Here is a 21,030-nt window from a genome sequence, read left to right on the forward strand (position 1 = left end):
AGAGTCAAACACGAATCCCTTTCACTTTCACTTTCCCCCTTCATTAAAGAACTTTAACTAGGTAGGAGCTTTACGTTTCTTCACTTTTCTTAATTTTGTGGGTGTTTGTAGAAATGTATTGATTATTAGTTTGAGGCATATAGATTCTCCTATTTTCTTTATCAACTTATTTTCATCATCTTGGTGAAAATGCCTAGAAGCTTGGAGGCATTCCATAAAATAGAACTTTTGTTATTCTTTTAAGAATACCTTAAGGTTCTGGTGGTTCTTTGATAGGGTGAATTTTCTCGTTTTCATTTTTCTAGGTTTTCTTTGATAGTATCAAATAGAAGAAATGAATGAAAATGAACACTCTTAAGGGAGTCAGCATTGGGCATTTACAAGCCTCTCATTTTTACAAAAAACTCTCTATGGTTGGCTGCTATAAAATTTCAAAATGTTGAATTTTGAAAGGAAAAGAGATACTTGACTGCAAATGATTTGTCACTGGTGCTGTCCAAGTCTGGGATATGTTTAGTGTTATCTTGTGAAGTACTTTTGTAGGCTTCAGTGAAATAGCCCACAGGAAACTTCCAGCTACATGTCATATTATGCAATGAATGTGTGTCTAGTGGTTGCTCAACAACTCTAGCTCTCAAACCCTGGACATGTGAGAGTTCCATATATCTGATGGCTACATGACACTTTAGATGACCCTGTTGGTCAAAGTCCCTTCCAAGATGAATGTAGCCTGTTTCTTTGCTTTAAGTTTACATAGCTCAGTTAACAAAGTAGCCCACCACATTCTTTGGGCTTTAGCTTATTTTAGGACTAGAGCCCTATTTTAATGTCCTATTACAATTATACTTTCAAATGAAGTATATCTTTTATCATTGTATAATAAACATTTTAACCTTGTTTTTGTGATTTTTAAGCTTAAATACCACCTTGTTTAATATTAATTTTGCCACCTTTGCTTTCTTTTTATTTGCATGTTCATGGAATCTTAGTATCTCTTACTTTTATTTACTTACATTTTTAAGTATACCTTTTATTAATGGAATATTCTGTGTTTCAGTCTTAAACCTAATTTGTACTTTCTATTAGGAGAATTCTATCCACATTTAGTTCAAAGTTGATATCCTTGATTTTTATTTCTATCATGTTATAGTGTATATATATATATATATATATATAAGTTATTTTTATTTGTTTTCTCTTTTTGTTCTTTAATAGTTTTATGAAGCATCTCTTCTTTTTTCTTTTTTTCTTTGTTTTCCGTTACTTTGGGAGTACTATTGTGCTCTTGCACTCCATTACTGATTCCTTTCCTTTCCTGTTATTCACAATCCAACATGCTCAGATTTGCCTGTCAGCAGATGGAAAACAAAACTAGAAGGAAAGAAGGAAGGAGGATAGCAGTAATCTAGGTGAGCTGATAATTGCATTCTGAAGTCGGGTTATAGCAGAAACATGAGGTAGTAGGATGTGTTCAGCAGTTATTCAGAAGCAAAGAGAGTTCATATGCTTAGGAGTTTCCTGGAACCTTAATACCCCTTTCTTGGGACCTGAAATAAGGTCAGAAATTGAAGTTTGAAATAAGAGTGGTGCTCAATTTAATGAGTAAAAAAAATTTAATTAAAAGACTTGTTTGCAGTCTTCCTGGTGATCTGTTGGTTGAGAATCTGCCTTGCAATGCGGGGGACGTGGGTTTGATCCCTGGTCAGGGATCTAGGATCCCAGATGTTACTGGGTAACTGAACCTGCGTGCCATGGCTAAGGCCCAACACAGCCGAATAAATAAATAAATATTTTTTTAAAAATTGTTCAGAGTATAGAAGGCAGGCATAGGGATTGTGAACAACCTGTTTAGCTTTTATTTATAATAAAAAATGTTCATATTATTTATATGAACATTCTTTGAGTACCTGTACAGATCTTGGTACTGTAAATGCTTGGAGCAATAAAAAAAAATTCTAATCAGTCTTCCTTCTTCAGAAACTCAGAGTAACAAAGTATTGTATTTTTAAATGTTTTATATTCTAAGTAAGAATACAAGTATTTTTAAGGATAATATATTGCATGACTCTCTTAAATGTAACATGGGGCCCTTGGGTTGCTATTTGGGGGTATTTTACTCACTTGTTTTCAGTGAAGACATCTAAAAAATGTATTTACCAGCCAAGTAGGTATATTTGTTAAGATCATGCTTCTGGCTCTGTACCTTACCAGGGCTTCTCCTGAGTGATCCACATCTTACTCTTTCTTATAGGCCCCTCCAGATGTGTCCTCTTCTATGTGCTGTGCATGCTTAACTTCCCATAGATCATTTTGTCTTAGAAAAATTTGTTTCTTTCTTTTGGCTTCATCATGTTCTGTCCCAACCTCTCAGATGTCTCTAATCTATCCCTTTTGTATGGCAGCCTCAATTACAAAATTTATCTCATGCTCCTCCTTGTGGTCATGGGTACAATCTCTGATAATTATTAACTTTTAAAATATGATAGGCCCTTTCAACCTTTCTGGTGGCTCAGATGGTAAAGAGTCTGCCTGCACGCAGGAGACCTGGGTGTGATCCCTAGGTCAGAAAGGTCCCCTGGAGAAGGGAATGGCTACCCACTCCACTATTCTTGCCTGGAGAATCCCATTGACAGAGGAGCCTGGCAGGCTACAGTCCATGGGGTCCCAAAGAGTCTGACAGGACTGAGCAGCACTTCACTTTAGTCTTTTATGGGGGCTTTCCAGGTAACCCTGGTGGTAAAGAATCTACCTACAATGCAGCTAGTGGTAAAGAATCTGCCTACGATGCAGGAGTTCAATCCCTGGGTGGAGAACATCCCCTGGAGTAGAAAATGGCAACCTGCTCCAGTCTTCTTGCCTGGAAAATTCCATAGACAGAGGAGCCTGGTGGGCTACAGTCCGTGGGACTGCAGATTTTTAGAAGTCACCTTGTTCTAACTTGATCTAATATTACTATTGTGTTCAACAAAATTATTATAATTAGTGCTGTAAAAATTCAATGTACTTCTATAAAGTTCAAAACCAAGCAATTATAACAATATATTGTTTAGGGATACATATATGTGGGATAAAATAAGAGAATGAGAAACATAAAATTCCTTCAGGGTTGAGGAAAGTGGGAACAAAGGATAGAAGAGGAGCATGTCGGTAAATGTGGGTTATTAGGAGTGAGCCAGGGTTCTCTAACCTTTTATTATGGAAAATAGAATAGTATAATGAACTCCTATATACTTATTGAGTTTCAAGAATTATCACCATTTTGCTGTTTTTAATATAGTCTCCTACTACTTCTTTTTCCTGTCACATTTTAAAAACAATCCCAGATATTCACAAATGCTTATGTATACATCCTTAACTGATAAGGATATTTTTATTTTCACTTAAGGACCATGCCAACCATCACTTACCATAAAATTAATTAAAGACCTGGTCCATATTTATATTTTCATGATGCTTTCAAAAATGTCTTTTTTCAGCTTTTCTCCCTAGGAATCCATGTAAAATCCTTATATAGCATATTTATGTATTCATTTATTTATTGAGGTTTCATTAATTTACAAGGTTGTGTTAATTCAAGTATATATCAAAGTGATTCAATTATACATATCTATCTATATTTTCAGATTATTTTCCATTATAAGTTATTATAAGATATTGAGCATATTTCCCTTTGCTATAGAGTAGGTCCTTATTGTTTACCTATTTTATATTCCTATATTGCATTCTGATATTATGTTTCTTATGCCTCTTTTATTCTGTAAAATTCCCTGACCTCTATTATGACATCAGTTTGCTGGAGAAACCAGATTAATTGTCCTAGAGTATGTACCCACATTCTGGATTTCAAATAACTTCTGTCTGGTATTATGTATCTTGTTTCTCTCTCCTCATGTTTCCTATAGGCTGGTAGTTATTTTTAAAAGCTTGATTAGAGTTAGATTGTTTGTAAAGCTTTTTTTTTTTCTTCAGGCAAAAATGCTTTGTAGATTGTGCCTTGTGTTTTCTTTTATATTACATCACGAGGCATATAATGTCTGCTTGGCCCACTTTTAAGGGTGCTAAAATTAATCAGTGGGTTTAATGTAACATGTTTCTTGATACATTCATTTTACTTAATCTGCATAGTGGAGCACCTCTTTAATAAGATTTCAGACTTGACAAATTAAAGAAGGAAGAAGAGGAGGGGTAGGGAATATAATTCAGAACTTTTGTCCCCTTATTGTAAAGTATATTGGCTGTATTAGAATTGAACCCCAATGGCCTGTTGTAGACCAAATCAACAAAGATTTATGAACAAATCTTTACTGGCTTAGCGCAACTACTTCCTCTAGTCTCTTTCCTCAAGACAGCAATTTTGAGATCTCAGTCTCTCTTCATCTGTGTTTTTTTTACTATAGTCCTTATTGCCAGAGTAGTAAATTTAGGTTGTTAACTTAGGTGACTTGAAGTACACTATAGATTGAGAAAGACAGAAGATCTCAAGTGAAAGTCACTCAGTCATGTCTGACTCTGCAACCCCATGGACTATACAGTCCATGGAATTCTCCAGGCCAGAATACTGGAGTGGGGCTGTTCCCTTTTCCAGGGGATCTTCCCAACCCAGGGATCAAACCCAGGTCTTCCGCATTGCAGGCGGATTCTTTACCAGCTGAGGTACCAGGGAAGTGAAGATCTCAGTCTCTTTCAACTGAATTTCTATGATAAATTTCAAGTAATAATAATAAACTTTTTAAACAGGGTTCAACTGCACCAGTAACTGTTTTCAAAGGTTCAAAGAAACCTTACTTAAAAGAATGCATTTTGATTATTAACCATGATACTGGGGAATGTCGTCTAGAAAAACTCAGCAGCAACATCACTGTAAAAAAAACAAGGTATGTGGTTAATGAAAGAAATATTTTATCAACACATAAATTGCTAAGAAAATGTCAATGAATAAAGTTATTGGATTAAGTCACATTATTATATAAGGATTTTTCTGTGTGGTGCAAGATGTTCTGATTTTTTTTGCAAGTTTAAATTTGATGAAGATCCTTTAGCCAGATGCTTTTACCATTTCTCCCTATGATATATAAAAGCTTCTTTTGTTTCTAAAGGTTTTCTTATATGTAGTTATATCTTTATTCTATTGTAGATATGTTTGTAGAACTGGACTGAAAGGAGTCATCATGTACTCTCCAAATAATATCATTATCATTAGTAAAATTTTATCAAGCACCTAGAAAACATGAAGCAAGAAAAGGGAGAATTTCCAATACAAATAGTAACCTCAAAACTTCTACATTTTAATTGGATAACATGTAATTGCATTTAAAAAGTCAGTAAGAGAGTATAGCCATCTCAGATTTTGGGGGGGAATAGCCAGTAGATTAATTAGCATGAGCATAAAGGGCTGTGCCCTAAAAGTCATAAAAATATTAATAGTATAGACAAAACTTGTTCTAGGAATTAAAAGAAGGGAGAAGTTATGGTTCACCAGAGCATTAACGGGGCTCTTACTGATGTACCTTAAGAGGAGGATAAGATTTAGGACTGTTTTCCTCAAACATATTTGCTGATAAGAATTACCATTGTGTGTTTGTTAAACATATGAGTTCCCGAACTCAACTGATCAGGGAAGGAGCCTAGGAAGCTTTTTTTTTTAAATTATCCTCTCCTCTCAGATGATTTTTTTTGGTGGAAAAGTTTAGAAAATACTGATTTAATTATCAGAGAGAACATGAGGACGTAAACAAGGTAGGAATTTATCTGACTTATTTGGAACCCATGAATAAGATTTGCTTGAATAGAGCAGAAATTTGTTTCTTTGCTTGTGTACCAATATTAGAAATGGGGAATGAGGCTGGAAGAAGCTAGAGTTAGGTGAGCTAATGCTTTCAATATTCACTATGAAATTAGGGCAGTGTCTTATTGGCGGTGGTTATATACTGTATTAAAATTTTTTTAACCAGGGATCGACATGCTTACATTCTTGTTTTGAAATGTAAATATACCAAGCAAATCAATTTAAATGAAACCATGTGGGAAACAGAAAAATGCATAAACCATGATTCTTGAGAGTAGGAATGAAGAGAAAAGTGAAGTTCCAAATAGTTTGTGAAGGAAGAACTAACAGGATTTGGTGACTGGAAATGGGAGCAGGAAAGTCAAGCATAACTGTGTTATTTATACATACTCTTTTCTTAAAAGTATTGAAAGAAGAGTATACGAATCTTCTTTAGTAACATGTCTTAATGTTATAAATGAAAAATATGGGAGTGATTTAACAGGGTGAAAGTTTCAAAATTTAGGGAATATATTGTACCTCTTGTATATTTACGTATAATTTCATTTTATTTCAGTCATTTGTGTATGTCTTATCTCTTCAGTTTGGAGCGATGGTTTTGTTTTTATTCATATTTGTAGCCTTCAGTGAACCTGTGTGTATGCCATGTATATAACAGGGCTCAATAAACATTTGTTATATAATGAATTAAGTTAATGCTTTAATCTTTGAATGTCATTTTAAAGATCTCTAGAATAAAGAACAAGCTGTCAGTTTTAGCAGCTTTGTAAGTTGAAATTGTTGTTATATTGCAATCATCATACTGGTTTTGACCTTTTGCTATTCTTAATGGCAGGTTTGAAGGAAGTAGTAAAATTAGGTATCAAATAGAACAGCAGCAGCAACAAATGCGAAATTCAGCTAGGACTCCCAATCTTATAAAACATTCTCCATCCGAAGACAAGATGTCCCCAGCATCTCCAATGGATGATATTGAAAGAGGTAAAATCTATGCATATGTAATGTCCCTTTACAATAAATTATTAATAAATGTTAAGTGAAATCTTTCATTTTAATTGACAAGCAAACTAACCATACAATTCTAAAAGCATTTTTTAAATTATGGGTTTTTCTAGAGGAAGAATGTAGTTTAATGATTTTATGTACATGAGCCTATATATAACAGAATTTACATTTTTTATTATTCAGAGGAACAAGTATTTATTATTTGTTATTCAGGGACCAAGTTTAAATATGTGTAATTGGAGTTTTCTTCTCTTTGACAGTTATGATTCAAATTCAGGTCTTCACAGCATCTTCCTGTTGAAGTTTTTTTATGTATAGCCAGACTATAGATGTCTAAGATGTCGCCAAACCAATAGTGAAGTGAGGAGATGTAGGAAGCCAAAGCAGCAGGCAAGTTCTTCTGAATTGCTGCTCACTTCTCAGCAGGAAGGTGTTTCTAGGGAAGCACAGTCCCTTTGAAAGTAAGGAAACTTATATATCTATTTCTTTTCTAGCTGCAGTTTGGGTGTTTGTGTTACTGTAATTAAATGTGGTAGGAGCAAGATCCTGATCACTAAAGTTTATTTGCTTCTACACTTAGCCTTCATAACTTATATATCACTGTCTGTTTCCACTTACCCCCTTCTAAGCCCAGTATAGTATTAGATCCCTATTATATTAGTGTTCACTTTACAAACAATAAGGAAAATATAATCTCAGAACTGTTGTTGCTATAATGATTAGAGTACACATAACCTTTCCAGGTGACCTAGGTTTCCTCACAACCTAGTGGCTAGGTTCCAAGAATAAGTGTTGAGAAACAGAGTGAAAGGAGAAAGGACAGCGTGGAGAGAGGTGAAATCTTTATCTTTTTAATTACACAGGCTCAGAAGCCATGTAGTATCACTTGTGCATGTGTTTGTACATGTTTTAACAGCTTTATTGAGGTATATCTGACACAAAATCTTCAGGTATTTAAACTACAGTCTGTTAGGTTTTGATATTTGTACATCCTGAAGTTACAGCCACAACCAGGATAATGAACTTATTTATCACTCTAAAACGTTCCCGCCCGGTCATTTGTAATACCGCTCTGCCAGTCCTCCCCACCCCATCCATTCCTAGGTAAGTACTGATCTGCTTTATGTCACTATCATTAATTTATTTTAGACATTTATATCAGTGGAATCATATAGTATGTTCTCTTTTTTTATGTCTATATTTTTGCACTAAGCATAATTATTTTGATAATCATCCATTATTGAAGCATGTATCAGTAGTTCAATCCTTTTTTACTGCTGAGTAGTGGTCTTTTTATGAATGGACAACAATTTGCTTATCTGCTCAACTTCAAGATGGACATTTGAATTGTTTCTAGTTTTTGGTTTTTACAAATAAAACTGTTATGAATATCACATATAAGTCTTTGAAAAGACAAATGTTTTATCTTGAGTAAATATGTAGAAGTGAAATATGTGCTGGAAGTAATGAATAGATTCAAGGGATTCAATCTAGTTAACAGTATGCCTGAAGAACTATGGACAGAGGTCTGTAATATTGTACAGGAGGCAGCAAACAGAACCATCCTAAAGAAAAAGAAAAGCAAGAAGGCAAAGTGGTTATCTGAGGATATCTTTACAAATAGCTGAAGAAAGAAGAGAAGCAAAAAGCAAAGGAGAAAGGAAAAGGTACATCCAACTAAACACAGAGTTCCAAAGAATAGCACGGGGAGACAAGAAGGCTTCATGGGCACAATAAGGCAGAAATGGTAGAAAACTAGTAGATACTGAAAAGATCAAGAAGAGATGGAAAGAATACATGAAGAACTGTACAAAAAAGATCTTAAAGAACCAGATTACTATGATGGTGTGGTCAGTCACCCAGAGCCAGATATTCTAGAGTGCAAAGTCAAGTGAATCTTAGGAAGCACTATTGTTCATAAAGCTAGTGGATGTGACGGGATTCCAGTAGAGCTATTTAAAACCCTAAAGGATGATGCCATCAGGGTGTTGCATTCAATATGTCAGTAAATCTAGAAGACCCCACAGTGGCCACAGGACTGAAAAAGGTCAGTCCTCATTCAAATTCCCAAGAAGGATAGTACTAAAGAAGGTGCTAACCATTGGACAGTTGCACTCATCTCCCATGCTAGTAAGGTCATGCTTAAAGTCCTGCATGCTATGCTTCAGAATTACATGAACCAAGAACTTCCAGATGTCCAAGCTGGGTTTAGAAAAGGCAGCAGAACCAGATATCAAATTGCCAACATTCACTGGGTCATAGAGAAAGCAAGGGGATTCCAGAAAAACATCTATATCTGTTTCATGGACTACGCTAAAGCCTTTGACTGTGTGGATTATTAAAAACTATGGAAAGCTCTTAAAGAGATGGGAATACCAGACCATCTTACCTGTCTCCTAAGAAACCTATATGCGGGTCAAGAAGCAACAGTTAGAACCCTGTATGGAACAACTGATTGGTTTAAGATTGAGAAAGGAGTACAACAGGGCTGTCTGCTGTCATTCTGTTTGTTTAACCTATACACTGAGCACAACATCCAGGCTGGATGAGTTACAAGCTGGAATCAAGATAGGTGGGAGAAACATCAACAACTTCAGATATGTGGATGATACCACTCTAATGGCAGAAAGCAAAGAGGAACTAAAGAGCCTCTTGATGAGGGTCAAGGAGGAGAGAGACAGAGCCGGCTTAAAACTAAATATTAAAAAAAAGTATGATCATGGCATCTGGCCACATTACTTCATGGCAAATAGAAGTGGAAAAGGTGGACATATCGTGACAGATTTCCTCTTCTTGGGCTCTAAAATCACTGTGGATGGAGACTGCAGCCATTAAATCAGAGGAAAGTTTCTTCTTGGCAGGAAGGCTATGACAAACCTAGACGGTATGTTGAAAAGCAGAGACATTACTCTACCAACAAAGGTCCGTATAGTCAAGGCTATTGTCTTCCCAGTGGTCATGTACAGTTGTGAGATTTGGGCCGTAAAGAAGGCAGAACGCCAAAGAATTGATGCCTTCGAACTATGGTGCTAGAGAAGACTCCTGAGAGCCCCTTGGATTGCAAGGATACCAAAGCAGTCAATCTTGAGGGAAATCAATCCTGAATACTCATTGGAAGGACTGATGCTGAAGCTGAAGCTGCAGTATTTTGGTCATCTGATATGAACAGCTGACTCACTGGAGAAGTCCCTGATACTGGGAAAAATTGAGGGGAAGGAGAAGAGGGCTTCAGAGGATGATGTGGTTGGTAAGTGTCACCAATGCAATGGACATGAACTTGGGCAAACTTCAGGAGATGGTGAGGAACAGCAAGGCCTGGTGTGTTGCAGTTCATGGGATTGCAAAGAGTCTGACACAACTGGGCATCTGAACAACACCACCACCACGGTTCAAGAGCATCAATTCTTCAACGCTCAGCCTTCTTTATGGTCCAACACTCACATCCATACATGACTACTGGAAAAACCATACCTTCGACTAGATGGACCTTTGTTGGCAAAGTGATGTCTCTGCTTTTTAATATGCTGTCTAGTTTTTTCATAGCTTTTCTTCCAAGGAGCAACTGTCTTTTAATTTCATGGCTGCAGTCACCATCTGCAGTGATTTTGGAGCCCCCCAAAATAAAGTTTCCCAGTGTTTCCATTGTCTTCCCATCTATTTGCTGTGAAGTGATGGGACCAGATGCCATGATCTTAGTTTTTTGAATGTTGAATTTTAAGCCAGCTTTTTCACTCCTCTGTTTTACTTTCATCAGGAGACTCTTTAGTGCCTCTTCACTTTCTGCCGTAAGGGTGGTATCATCTGCATATTTGAGGTTATTGATATTTCTCCCTGCAGTCTTGATTCCAGCTTCTTCTTCATCCAGCCTGGCATTTTGCATGATGTACTCTGCATATAAGTTAAATAAGCAGGGTGACCATATACAACCTTGATGTACTCCTTTCCCAATTTGGAACCAGTCTGTTGTTCTATTTCTGGTTCTAACTGTTGCTTCTTGACCTGCAAACAGGTTTCTTAGGTGGCAGGTAAAGTGGCCTAGTATTCCCATCTCTTGAAGAATTTTCCTCAGTTTGTCATGATCCACACATTCAAAGGCTTTAGCGTAGTCGGTGAAACAGAAGTAGATATTTTTCTGGAATCCTCTTGCTTTTTCTATGATCCAACAAATGTTGGAAGTTTGGTCTCTGGTTCCTCTGCCTTTTCTAAATCCAGCTTGAATATCTGGAAGTTCTTGGTTCATGTACTGTTGAAGCCAAGCTTGGAGAATTTTGAGCATTACTTTGCTAGCATGTGAAATGAGGGCAGTTCTGTGGTAGTTTAAACATTCTTTGGCATTGTCTTTCTTTGGGATTGGAATGAAACCGATTTTTGTATATTGTCCTTGTTATATTTAACCTTGCTAAACTCACTATTCTTGAGCCTTTTTTGAAGGTACCTTAAGATTTTCTATATTTACAGTCAAGTTATCTGTGAATAATGACAATTTTACCTCTCCCTTTCCAATCTGATGGTTCTTATTTCTTTTTCACAACTTATTGTACCAAGTAGAACCTTCAATTCAACACTGACTAGATGTGGTCAAAGTGGAAAACCTCTTGTTTCTGATGCTAGGAAATATTCAGTCCTTTACAGTTACATGTGATTTCAGTTCTTTACAATTATGTATGATTTCAGCTGTAAGTTCTTTCTAGATGTCCTTCATCAGGTTAATTTCTATTTCTTTTTCTTTTTCTTTTTTTAAATTTCTATTTCTATTATGCTGAAAGTTTTTATTCTTTTTTTGGTCAAGAACTACTGTTGAAATTTCTGCTATTTTGAGATGGCTTTTATTTTTCAGTTTTTAACATAGTGAACTATATGGATTGATTTTTAAAAGTTTGTATTCCTTGGAAAACCCCACTTAGTCATTATATATTGTCCTTTTAAATATTAGCACTTCTCAACCTCAGCAATATTGGCATTTGGAATTGGATGGTTCTTTGTCAGGCGCTGACTTGTGTATTGTAAAGTACTTAGCAGCCTCTCTAGCTTCTACCCAGTAGATGCTAGTATCACCACTTGCCCCCCATTGTGACAACCAAAAATGTTTTCAAACATTGCCAGATGTCTTCCTACGTGAGAAAATCGTAGCTGGTTGAAAACCACTGGTATATATTATTAAATTTGATTTACTAAAATTTTGCTTAAAAGTTTTGTGACCAGGTTCATAAAGGATATTGGGAGTTTGGTTTGGTAATGTCTCTGTTGAATTTCTGTATCAGTAATTCTGTCCCTAAGGAATGAATTGGAAAGTATTCCTTCCTTCTTAATTATACAGAAGAATTTGCATCAGGCTCCTATTATTTCTCCCTTAAATAACCAGTATAATTCACTAGTGAAGTCTTCTGTCACTGGAGATTTTTTGTGTGCAGGGTGTGGGGAAGGTTATAACTACAACCTAATTTTTAGGGATATTCAGGCTGTTTTTTCTTGAGTGAACCTTAGTAGTTTGTGCCTTTTAAGGAATTGATCCATTTCATCTAATTTACTGCCGGTACTCTTGCCTGGAAAATCCCATGGATGGAGGAGCCTGGTAGGCTGCAGTCCATGGGGTCGCTACGAGTCAGACACGGCTGAGCAACTTCACTTTCACTTTTCACTTTCATGCATTGGAGAAGGAAATGGCAACCCACTCCCCCGTTCTTGCCTGGAGAATCCCAGGGACGGGGGAGCCTGGTGGGCTGCCATCTATGGGGTCGCACAGAGTCGGACATGACTAAAGCGACTTAGCAGCAGCATGGGCATAACGTAGTTCGCAATATTCCTTGCTATTCTTTTAATGCTGTAAGATCTGTAGTGCTGTCACCTCTTTGACTCCTTATATTAGTAATTCATGTTTGGTAGTGGTGGTTTAGTCACTAAGGCATGTCTGACTCTCACTACCCTATGAACTGTTGCCTGCCAGGCTCCTCTGTCCATGAGATTTCTTAAGGCAAGAATACTGGAGTGGGTTGCTATTTCCTTCTCTAATTCATGTTTAGTATCTTTTTTTCTTTATAAACCCAGCTGAGTTTTATCAACATTATTTATCTAAAGCAATCAATTTTTGTTCCATTTATTTTCACTGTTTTGGTTGTCTTTCTTGTTTTTTGCTCTTTTTTTTTTTTTTCCTTCTGCTTGTTTAATTTTGCTCTTCTTTCTCTAGCTTAAGTACAGCTTAGTTCACTTAATTGAAACCTCCTTTTCCTCCAACATAATCATTAAATGTCTTAAATTTTTCTCCAAAATGTACTTTATTTTTATTCCACAGATTTTGATAAATTGTGGTTTCATTTTCTTTCCATTAGAAGTATTTTCTAAAATCTTTTTTATTTCTTCCTTGAACCATGGGTTTTTCAGAAGAGCATTTATGTCTCAAATATTTGAAGATTATCTAGGTTCCATTTATAAATTTTAAATTTTATTTTGTTTTGGTAGAGAACATATTCTCTATAAATTCAGTCTTTTAAAATGTATTGTGGGACAAGATGACATAGACTTATCTGTTTCTGATTTTTCCCACAAAGTAAAACTATACACCCAGGAAATAATGCAAAAGACAACCAAGGGAGAACTCTGAAAGATGAAAAGAGGAAGGTAATCTGGTTAGAGACCTCAGAAAAGACGAAAGGAGGAATAGCATAGTCAGGACATCTTATAACCTACCCCTTCAGAAAATAACTCTTGGTTGGGTGGTAACAAAGACCACACTCAAGCTTTAACAACAGGTGAATTGGGTGTCAAAATCTAAAATGCCAGTTTCCAAGCAGAATTTTAAAACATATATGGTGACAAGAAACTGTTAGGAATGATTATTCCTGGAGAGTAGGATTAAAAGAACTTGAGGATGGGGTAGGAAGTAGGGTTTTACTTTTCATTTTGTACTAGTAGAGGAGCTTTTTAAATAAAATGCATAAACTGCTGTGAATGTATACATTTATTTATTCCTCATCAAGTTCATTAGAAACTGACACATTCAAATTTTATTATGTTTGTTTAATATTTATAGTTAACATTATTTATTTGACCTAACTGTTAAATTCTGTTTAATTTTCAGAACTGAAAGCAGAAGCTAGTCTAATGGACCAGATGAGTAGTTGTGATAGTTCATCAGATTCTAAAAGTCCATCATCTTCAAGCAGTGAGGATAGTTCCAGTGATTCAGAAGATGAAGAGTGCAAATCCTCTCCTGATCCAGAGAACTATATCTCAGAACATCCTACCATGTCTATCATGCCACAGTACAGGATTCCTGAGATAGTGTCTGGTCAGAATAAACATCATGACAACAGTGGCCTTCTGATGAATACTTTAAGTAAGTATACATAAGCATGAGTAATTGGAAAAGTAAGAATTCACAATGGAACCACACTGATTATGATCTAAAATTTAAATAGAATGGCTTCTTTTTTATTAATTTAATAGAAATCACCATTACCTTCTTATTAAGTTAGTCATTTTCTTTAAATTCTGTGACATACTGTCTTATTGGCTTTTCTCTTTTCTTTCAAGATACTTTTCTGTTTTTTCTTTGCTGGTTTATAATCTTCTACTCAGTCATTACAGCTCAAGTTTCTCAAAGCTTAATTCTAGGTCCGTTTTTCTTTTTATTCTATAATCTTTCCTCAGATAAGTTCTATATTTCTCTTGCAATCAATACTTGTTTACATATAACTTGTAAATTTGCATCTCTCACCTGCACCCCTCAGCTCTAGACACAGAAGTCCTAACTACCTACCTTCCTCAGGGACTTACACTAACTGTCTGTTCAGCTAGAAATATATCTTTCTTTCCATGTAGATAATTTATTCTCTAGATTATATTTCAGGATTTACTTGATCAAGAAAGTCTTTCTTAAGTCTCTTCTGACAAGATCAAATCCCCTTGTTATAGACCTTCAGAGCAGTATCTTCTTTATATCAATTGTCATTTATAAATTTATATGTTATTGGATTTATTCTCTTATAAGTTCCAAGAGGGCTCTTATCTTGTTTATTTTGCTTATCACATAATACTAGCATTGACAAAGTACCTGTTTCTGTTTCATAGATAGGTCCATTCATGTCATCTTTTAGATTCCACATGTAAGTGATATTGTGTGGTATTTGTCTCTCTTATTTGGACTTATTTCAATTAGTATGATAATCTCTAGTTGCATCTGTGTTGCTGCAAATGGCATTATTTTGTTCTTTTTCATGACTGAGTAGTATTCCATTGTAAATATGTACCACATCTTCTTTATCCATTGATCTCTTGATGGACATTTAGATTGTTTCCATGTCTTGGCAATTTTGAATAATGCTTGCTATGAACATAGGCTGCATATATCTTTTTGAATTATGGTTTTCCTCTGGATGTTGCTGGATCATATTGTAATTCAGTTTTTAGTTTTCTGAAAAACCTCCATACTAGTTTCCACAGTGGCTGCACCAACTTACAATCTTACAAGCAGTATAGTATATATTTTTCTTCTCGCCCTCTCCAGCATTTCTTATTTGTAGACCATTTAATGATGGCTGTTTAATGTGAGGTGATTTGCATTTCTCTAATAATTAGCTTTGTCTAGCATCTTTTAATGTATCTATTGGCTATTTGTATTTCTTCTTTGGAGAAATGTCTCTTTAGATCTTCTGCCCATTTTTCAGTTGCGTTATTTGGTTTGGAACATTAAGAATATTAATATATTGGAAATTAAGCCCTGTCAGTTGCATCATTTGTGAATATTTTCTCCCATTCTATATGTTGTCTTTTCATTTGGTTTATGGTTTCCTTTGCTGTGCAAAAACTTGTAAGTTTGATTACATCCCATTTGTTTATTTTTGTTTTATTTCTATTGCCTTGAAAGACTGAATATGCCTGTTCTAATAGTAAATATGTAGAATCTTACAATATAAAAATAAAAAGCAGGTATTCTTTCAAGAATATAAATGTAAAACATTTATGAAATTACTTTCTACTAGGACAAATAAACCATTTAAAAGAAATCATATTTTATTAATCACCATATGACTGTAGACAATGAGACTATAAATAAATAACAAAAAGTAGTTCAAAATACATGCTTAGGAACTTTGGAGCACATATCCAATGATTTACATGTTAAAAGGAAATTACAATGATATTATGAAATATTTATAATTAAGTAATATCAAAAATATCTCAGCAATTTTGGGGTGCCACCTAAAAGGTAATTATAGGGAACTGTATAGCCTCAAAATGTTCTTTTTTAAAAAAATTGAAAATAAATGAGTGAGAGTTTCACTTGAGGAACTAGAAGAACAATAGTATCTTAAAGCAGGGAAAGAAAATATTATATATTAGAATTGAAATTAGTGTAATAGGTAACAAAGAAACATTAGAAGATCAGCAAGGCTAGAAGTTACTTCTTTGAAAACTAAAAAAAGACTAACTTCTAACTAAGGCTGATGAAAAAAAAAATAAAAAAAACAATATTAGGAATGAAAAAGTGGTTAAAATTATATATTTTATTTTTCTAATAATGAGAACTTTACAAAAATTTTATCTCAGTAAATTTGGCATAAACACGAATGATTTTGGCTTCCCTGGTGGCTCAGATGGTAAAGAATCTGCCTGCAATGCAGGAGACCCTGGTTCAATCCCTGGGTCAGGAAGATACCCTGGAGGAGGAAATGGCAACCCACTCCAGTATTCTTGCATGGAGAATTCCATAGACAGAGGAGCCTGGTGGGCTGCAGTCCATGGGGTTGCAAAGAGTAGAACATGACTGAGTAACTAACACACACATGGATGATTTTCTAGGAAAAAAAATAAAATGTACCCAATCTGACTCAAAAAGGAGTGGAAAATCTGAGGAAACAATTAATTAACAATTAATTAACACTAATTAAACATTAATTAACAATTAATGTCTCTTTCTCCTTAACCCTATCTCCATATCCCCAAGATGCTAGAAAACTGAAGATAATTTTACAGATGAATTTTAACAAATCTTCAAAGAACAAACAATTCTACAAACTGTTTCAGAGAATAGAACACTGGGAGAAGCAATTCAATTCTTTTATAATTCTAGGATAATCTCAATAACAAAACTGAACAAGAACAAGACAAAAAGCCTTATACACCAATTTCACTTAACATGAATGTAAAATTACTAAGAAAGATGTTAAAACAAGCATGCTAAATCACAAACCAATAAAGCCCATCACAGAAATGTATGTTCAACATCTGAAATAATATCAATAATAATTTACCATATTACTAGATTATAGGAATAAAGCCATATGATCATTTCAACAAATTTGAATTTGACAAAAGCCAATATTTATTAATTTTAAAACTTTTACTCAAGATTGAATGTAAGGGAATTTCCTTAATATTATAAGTTAATTACAAAAAACAACACTACTGCCAATATTATACTAATAGAGACTCCAGAAACATTTTCATTAAAATCAGGAAGAAGGTAAGGAGGACTAATATCATTATGTCTAGTCAATGGTTTTTTTTTAATATAAATTTATTTATTTTAATTGGAGGCTAATTACTTTACAATATTGTAGTGGTTTTGCCATACACTGACATGAATCTGCCACGGTTGTACAAGTGTTCCCCACCCTGAACCCCCCTCCCACCTCTCTCCCCATCTCATCCCTCTGGGTCATCCCAGTGCACCAGCTCTGAGCACCCTGTCTCACGCATCAAACCTGGACTGGTGATCCGTTTCACCTATGATAATATACATGTTTCAATGCCATTCTCCCAAATCTTCCCACCCTCGCCCTCTCCCACAGAGTCCAAAAGACTGTTCTATACATCTGTGTCTCTTTTGCTGTCTCGCATATAGGGTTATCGTTACCATCTTTCTAAATTCCATATATATGCATTAGTATACTGTATTGGTGTTTTTCTTTCTGGCTTACTTCACTTTGTATAATAGGCTCCAGTTTCATGCACCTCATTAGAACTGATTTAAATGTATTCTTTTTAATGGCTGAGTAATATTCCATTGTGTATATGTACCACGGCTTTCTTATCCATTTGTCTGCTGATGGACATCTAGGTTGCTTCCATGTCCTGGCTATTATAAACAGCACTGTTATGAACACTGGGGTACACATGTCTCTTTCAATTTTGGTTTCCTTAGTGTGTATGCCCAGCAGTGGGATTGCTGGGTCACATGGCAGTTCTATTTTCAGTGTTTTAAGGAATCCCCACATTGTTCTCCATCATGGCTGTACTAATTTGCATTTCCACCAACAGTGTAAGAGGGTTCCCTTTTCTCCACACCCTCTCCAGCATTTATTGCTTATAGACTTTTTGATAGTAGCCATTCTGACCAGTGTGTGATGGTACCTCGTTGTGGTTTTAATTTGCATTTCTCTAATAATGAGTGATGTTGAGCATCTTTTCATGTGTTTTTTAGCCATCTATATGTCTTCTTTGGAGAAATGTCTGTTTAGTTCTTTGGCCCATTTTTTGATTGGGTCATTTATTTTTCTGGAATTGAGCTGCAGGAGTTGCTTGTATATTTTTGAGATTAATTCTTTCTCAGTTGCTTCATTTGCTATTATTTTCTCCCATTCTGAAGGCTGTCTTTTCACCTTGCTTATAGTTTCCTTTGTTGTGCAAAAGCTTTTAAGTTTAATTAGGTCCCATTTGTTTATTTTTGCTTTTATTTCTAATACTCTGGGAGGTGGATCATAGAGGATCCTGCTGTGATTTATGTCAGAGAGTGTTTGCCTATGTTTTCCTCTGGGAGTTTATAGTTTCTGGTCTTCTGTTTAGACCTTTAATCCATTTTGAGTTTATTTTTGTGTATGGTGTTAGAAAGTGTTCTAGTTTCATTCTTTTACAAGTGGTTGACCAGTTTTCCCAGCACCACTTGTTAAAAAGATTGTCTTTTTAATCTTTTTTTAAGATTTGCTTTTAATATTTGTTCTTTGTGTTTGATCTTTGTTAATTTGATTAATATGTGTCTTGGGCTGTTTCGCCTTGGGTTTATCCTGTTTAGGATTCTCTGGGTTTCTTGGACTTGGGTGACTATTTCCGTCCCCATTTTAGGGAAGTTTTCAATTATTATCTCCTCAAGTATTTTCTCATGATCTTTCTTTTTGTCTTTTTCTCGTGGGACTCCTATGATTCGAATGTTGGGACGTTTAACATTGTCCCAGAGGTCTCTGAGGTTGTCCTCACTTCTTTTAATCCTTTTTTTTCTTTTTTCCTCTCTGCTTCATTTATTTCTACCAGTCTATCTTCCACCTCACTTATCCTATCTTCTGTCTCCGTTATTCTGCTGTTGGTTCCCTCCAGAGTGTTTTTGATCTCATTTATTGCATTATTCATTATATATTGACTCTTTTTTATTTCTTCTAGGTCCTTGTTAAACATTTCTTGCATCTTCTCAATCCTTGTCTCCAGGCTATTTTTCTGCAACTCCATTTTGTTTTCAAGATTTTTGATCATTTTCACTATCATTATTCTGAATTCTTTTTCAGGTAGATTCCCTATCTCTTCCTCTTTTGTTTGGTTTGGTGGGCATTTATCCTGTTCCTTTACCTGCTGAGTATTTCTCTGCCTTTTCATCTTGTTTATGTTGCTGTGTTTGGGGTGGCTTTTCCGTATTCTGGCAATTTGTGGTTCCTCTTTATTGTGGAGGTTTATCACTGTGGGTAGGCTTGGATGGGTGGCTTATCAAGGTTTCCTGGTTAGGGAAGCTTGTGTCGGTGTTCTGGTGCATGGAACTGGATTTCTTCTCTCTGGAGCACAATGAAGTGTCCAGTAGTGAGTTTTGAGATGTTAACAGGTTTGGTGTGCCTTTGGGCAGCCAATATGTTGAAGCTCAGGGCTATGTTCCTGTGTTGTTGGAGAATTTGCATGGTATGTCTTGCTCGGGACTTGTTGGCTCTTGGGTGGTGTTTGGTTTCAATGTAGGTATGGAGGCTTTTGATGAGCTCTTATCAGTTAATGTTCCCTGGAGTCAGGAGTTCTCTGATGTTCTCAGGTTTTGGACTTAAGCCTCCTGCCTCTGGTTGTCAGTCTTATTCTTACAGTAGCCTCAAGACTTCTCCATCTATACAGCACCAATGATAAATCATCTAGGTTAATGATGAAAAGTTTCCCCACAATGAGGGACATCTGGAGAGGTTCACAGAGTTACATGGAGAAGAGAAGAGGGAGGAGAGAGATAGAGGTGACCCGGAAGAGAAGAGGGGAAGTCAAAAGGGGAAAGAGCAAGCTAGCCAGTAATCACTTCCCTGTGTGCTCTGCACAGTCTGGACCCCTCAGAGATGTTCAGGGAATTACACAAAGAAGAGAAGAGGGATGAAGGAGACAGAGGTGGCAAGGAGGAGAAAAGTGGGAATCAAAAGGATAGAGACAGATCCAGCCAGTAATCAGTTCCCTAAGTGTTCCCCACAAGTCCAGAACACACAAAGAGATTCACAGAGTTGGGTAAAGAAGAGAAGGGGGAAGGAGGAGATAGAGGTGACCTGGTGGAGAAAAAGGAGAGTCAACAGGGGGAGAGAGCAATCAAGCCAGTAATCTCACTCCCAAGTTAAAATGGGTACTGAAGATTGGGGTCTTAAAGGTACAAAATTGATAACAAATACCAAAAAGCAAAGATTAAAAACCTAGAGTAGAGGTTAGATTCTCAAAAATACAATATTAAAAAAACAAAACAAAGTCACAAAAATTATAAAATATATATATGAAGTTTGCTTTAAAAATAGGGGTTTTTTTGCAAGGTGATAGCAGGTTATAAAAATGAAAATTAAAGGAGTAATAGAGGACTTAAAAATAAAAAAAATTTTTTTAGTTAAAAAAATGATAATAGTAAAAATATATCTAGAACTTTCTCTGGAGCTGTTGCAGACAGTGTGGGGTCATTTCATTTTCAGACAGTTCCTTGATCCGGCTTATACTTCTCAAGATCTATAGGCCCCTTCCTATGTAGTTGGTGCTAACTGCAGGGTTTTAATCTGTTGCACCTGTCACTTCCAAAGCGGTTCCCTCTGTTTTAGCTTCTTCTGTTTGCTGGTCTCTTCACTGTCTAGTTTCCAAAAGAACAGCATGTATACTATCTAAAAAAAAATATATATATATATATATATATATATCTAGAACTTTCTCTGGAGCTGTTGCAGACAGTGTGGGGTCATTTCATTTTCAGACAGTTCCTTGATCCGGCTTATACTTCTCAAGATCTATAGGCCCCTTCCTATGTAGTTGGTGCTAACTGCAGG

The 21,030-nt window shown here is 35.6% G+C and overlaps 1 protein-coding gene across 1 annotated transcript in view; it reads left to right on the plus strand.

The window, feature by feature from the left end:
* EAF2 (ELL associated factor 2) overlaps nucleotides 1-21,030 on the plus strand; it is a 41,630-nt gene that overhangs the window by 13,884 nt on the left and 6,716 nt on the right. The window contains exons 3-5 of the mRNA XM_043473111.1: nucleotides 4,738-4,874; nucleotides 6,621-6,766; nucleotides 13,866-14,123. Of these exons, the coding sequence (XP_043329046.1) occupies nucleotides 4,738-4,874; nucleotides 6,621-6,766; nucleotides 13,866-14,123 (541 nt within the window). The remainder of the gene's footprint in view (nucleotides 1-4,737; nucleotides 4,875-6,620; nucleotides 6,767-13,865; nucleotides 14,124-21,030) is intronic.

Source organism: Cervus canadensis, chromosome 7, assembly GCF_019320065.1.
Source record: "Cervus canadensis isolate Bull #8, Minnesota chromosome 7, ASM1932006v1, whole genome shotgun sequence".
NCBI classification, from domain to species: Eukaryota; Metazoa; Chordata; class Mammalia; order Artiodactyla; family Cervidae; genus Cervus; species Cervus canadensis.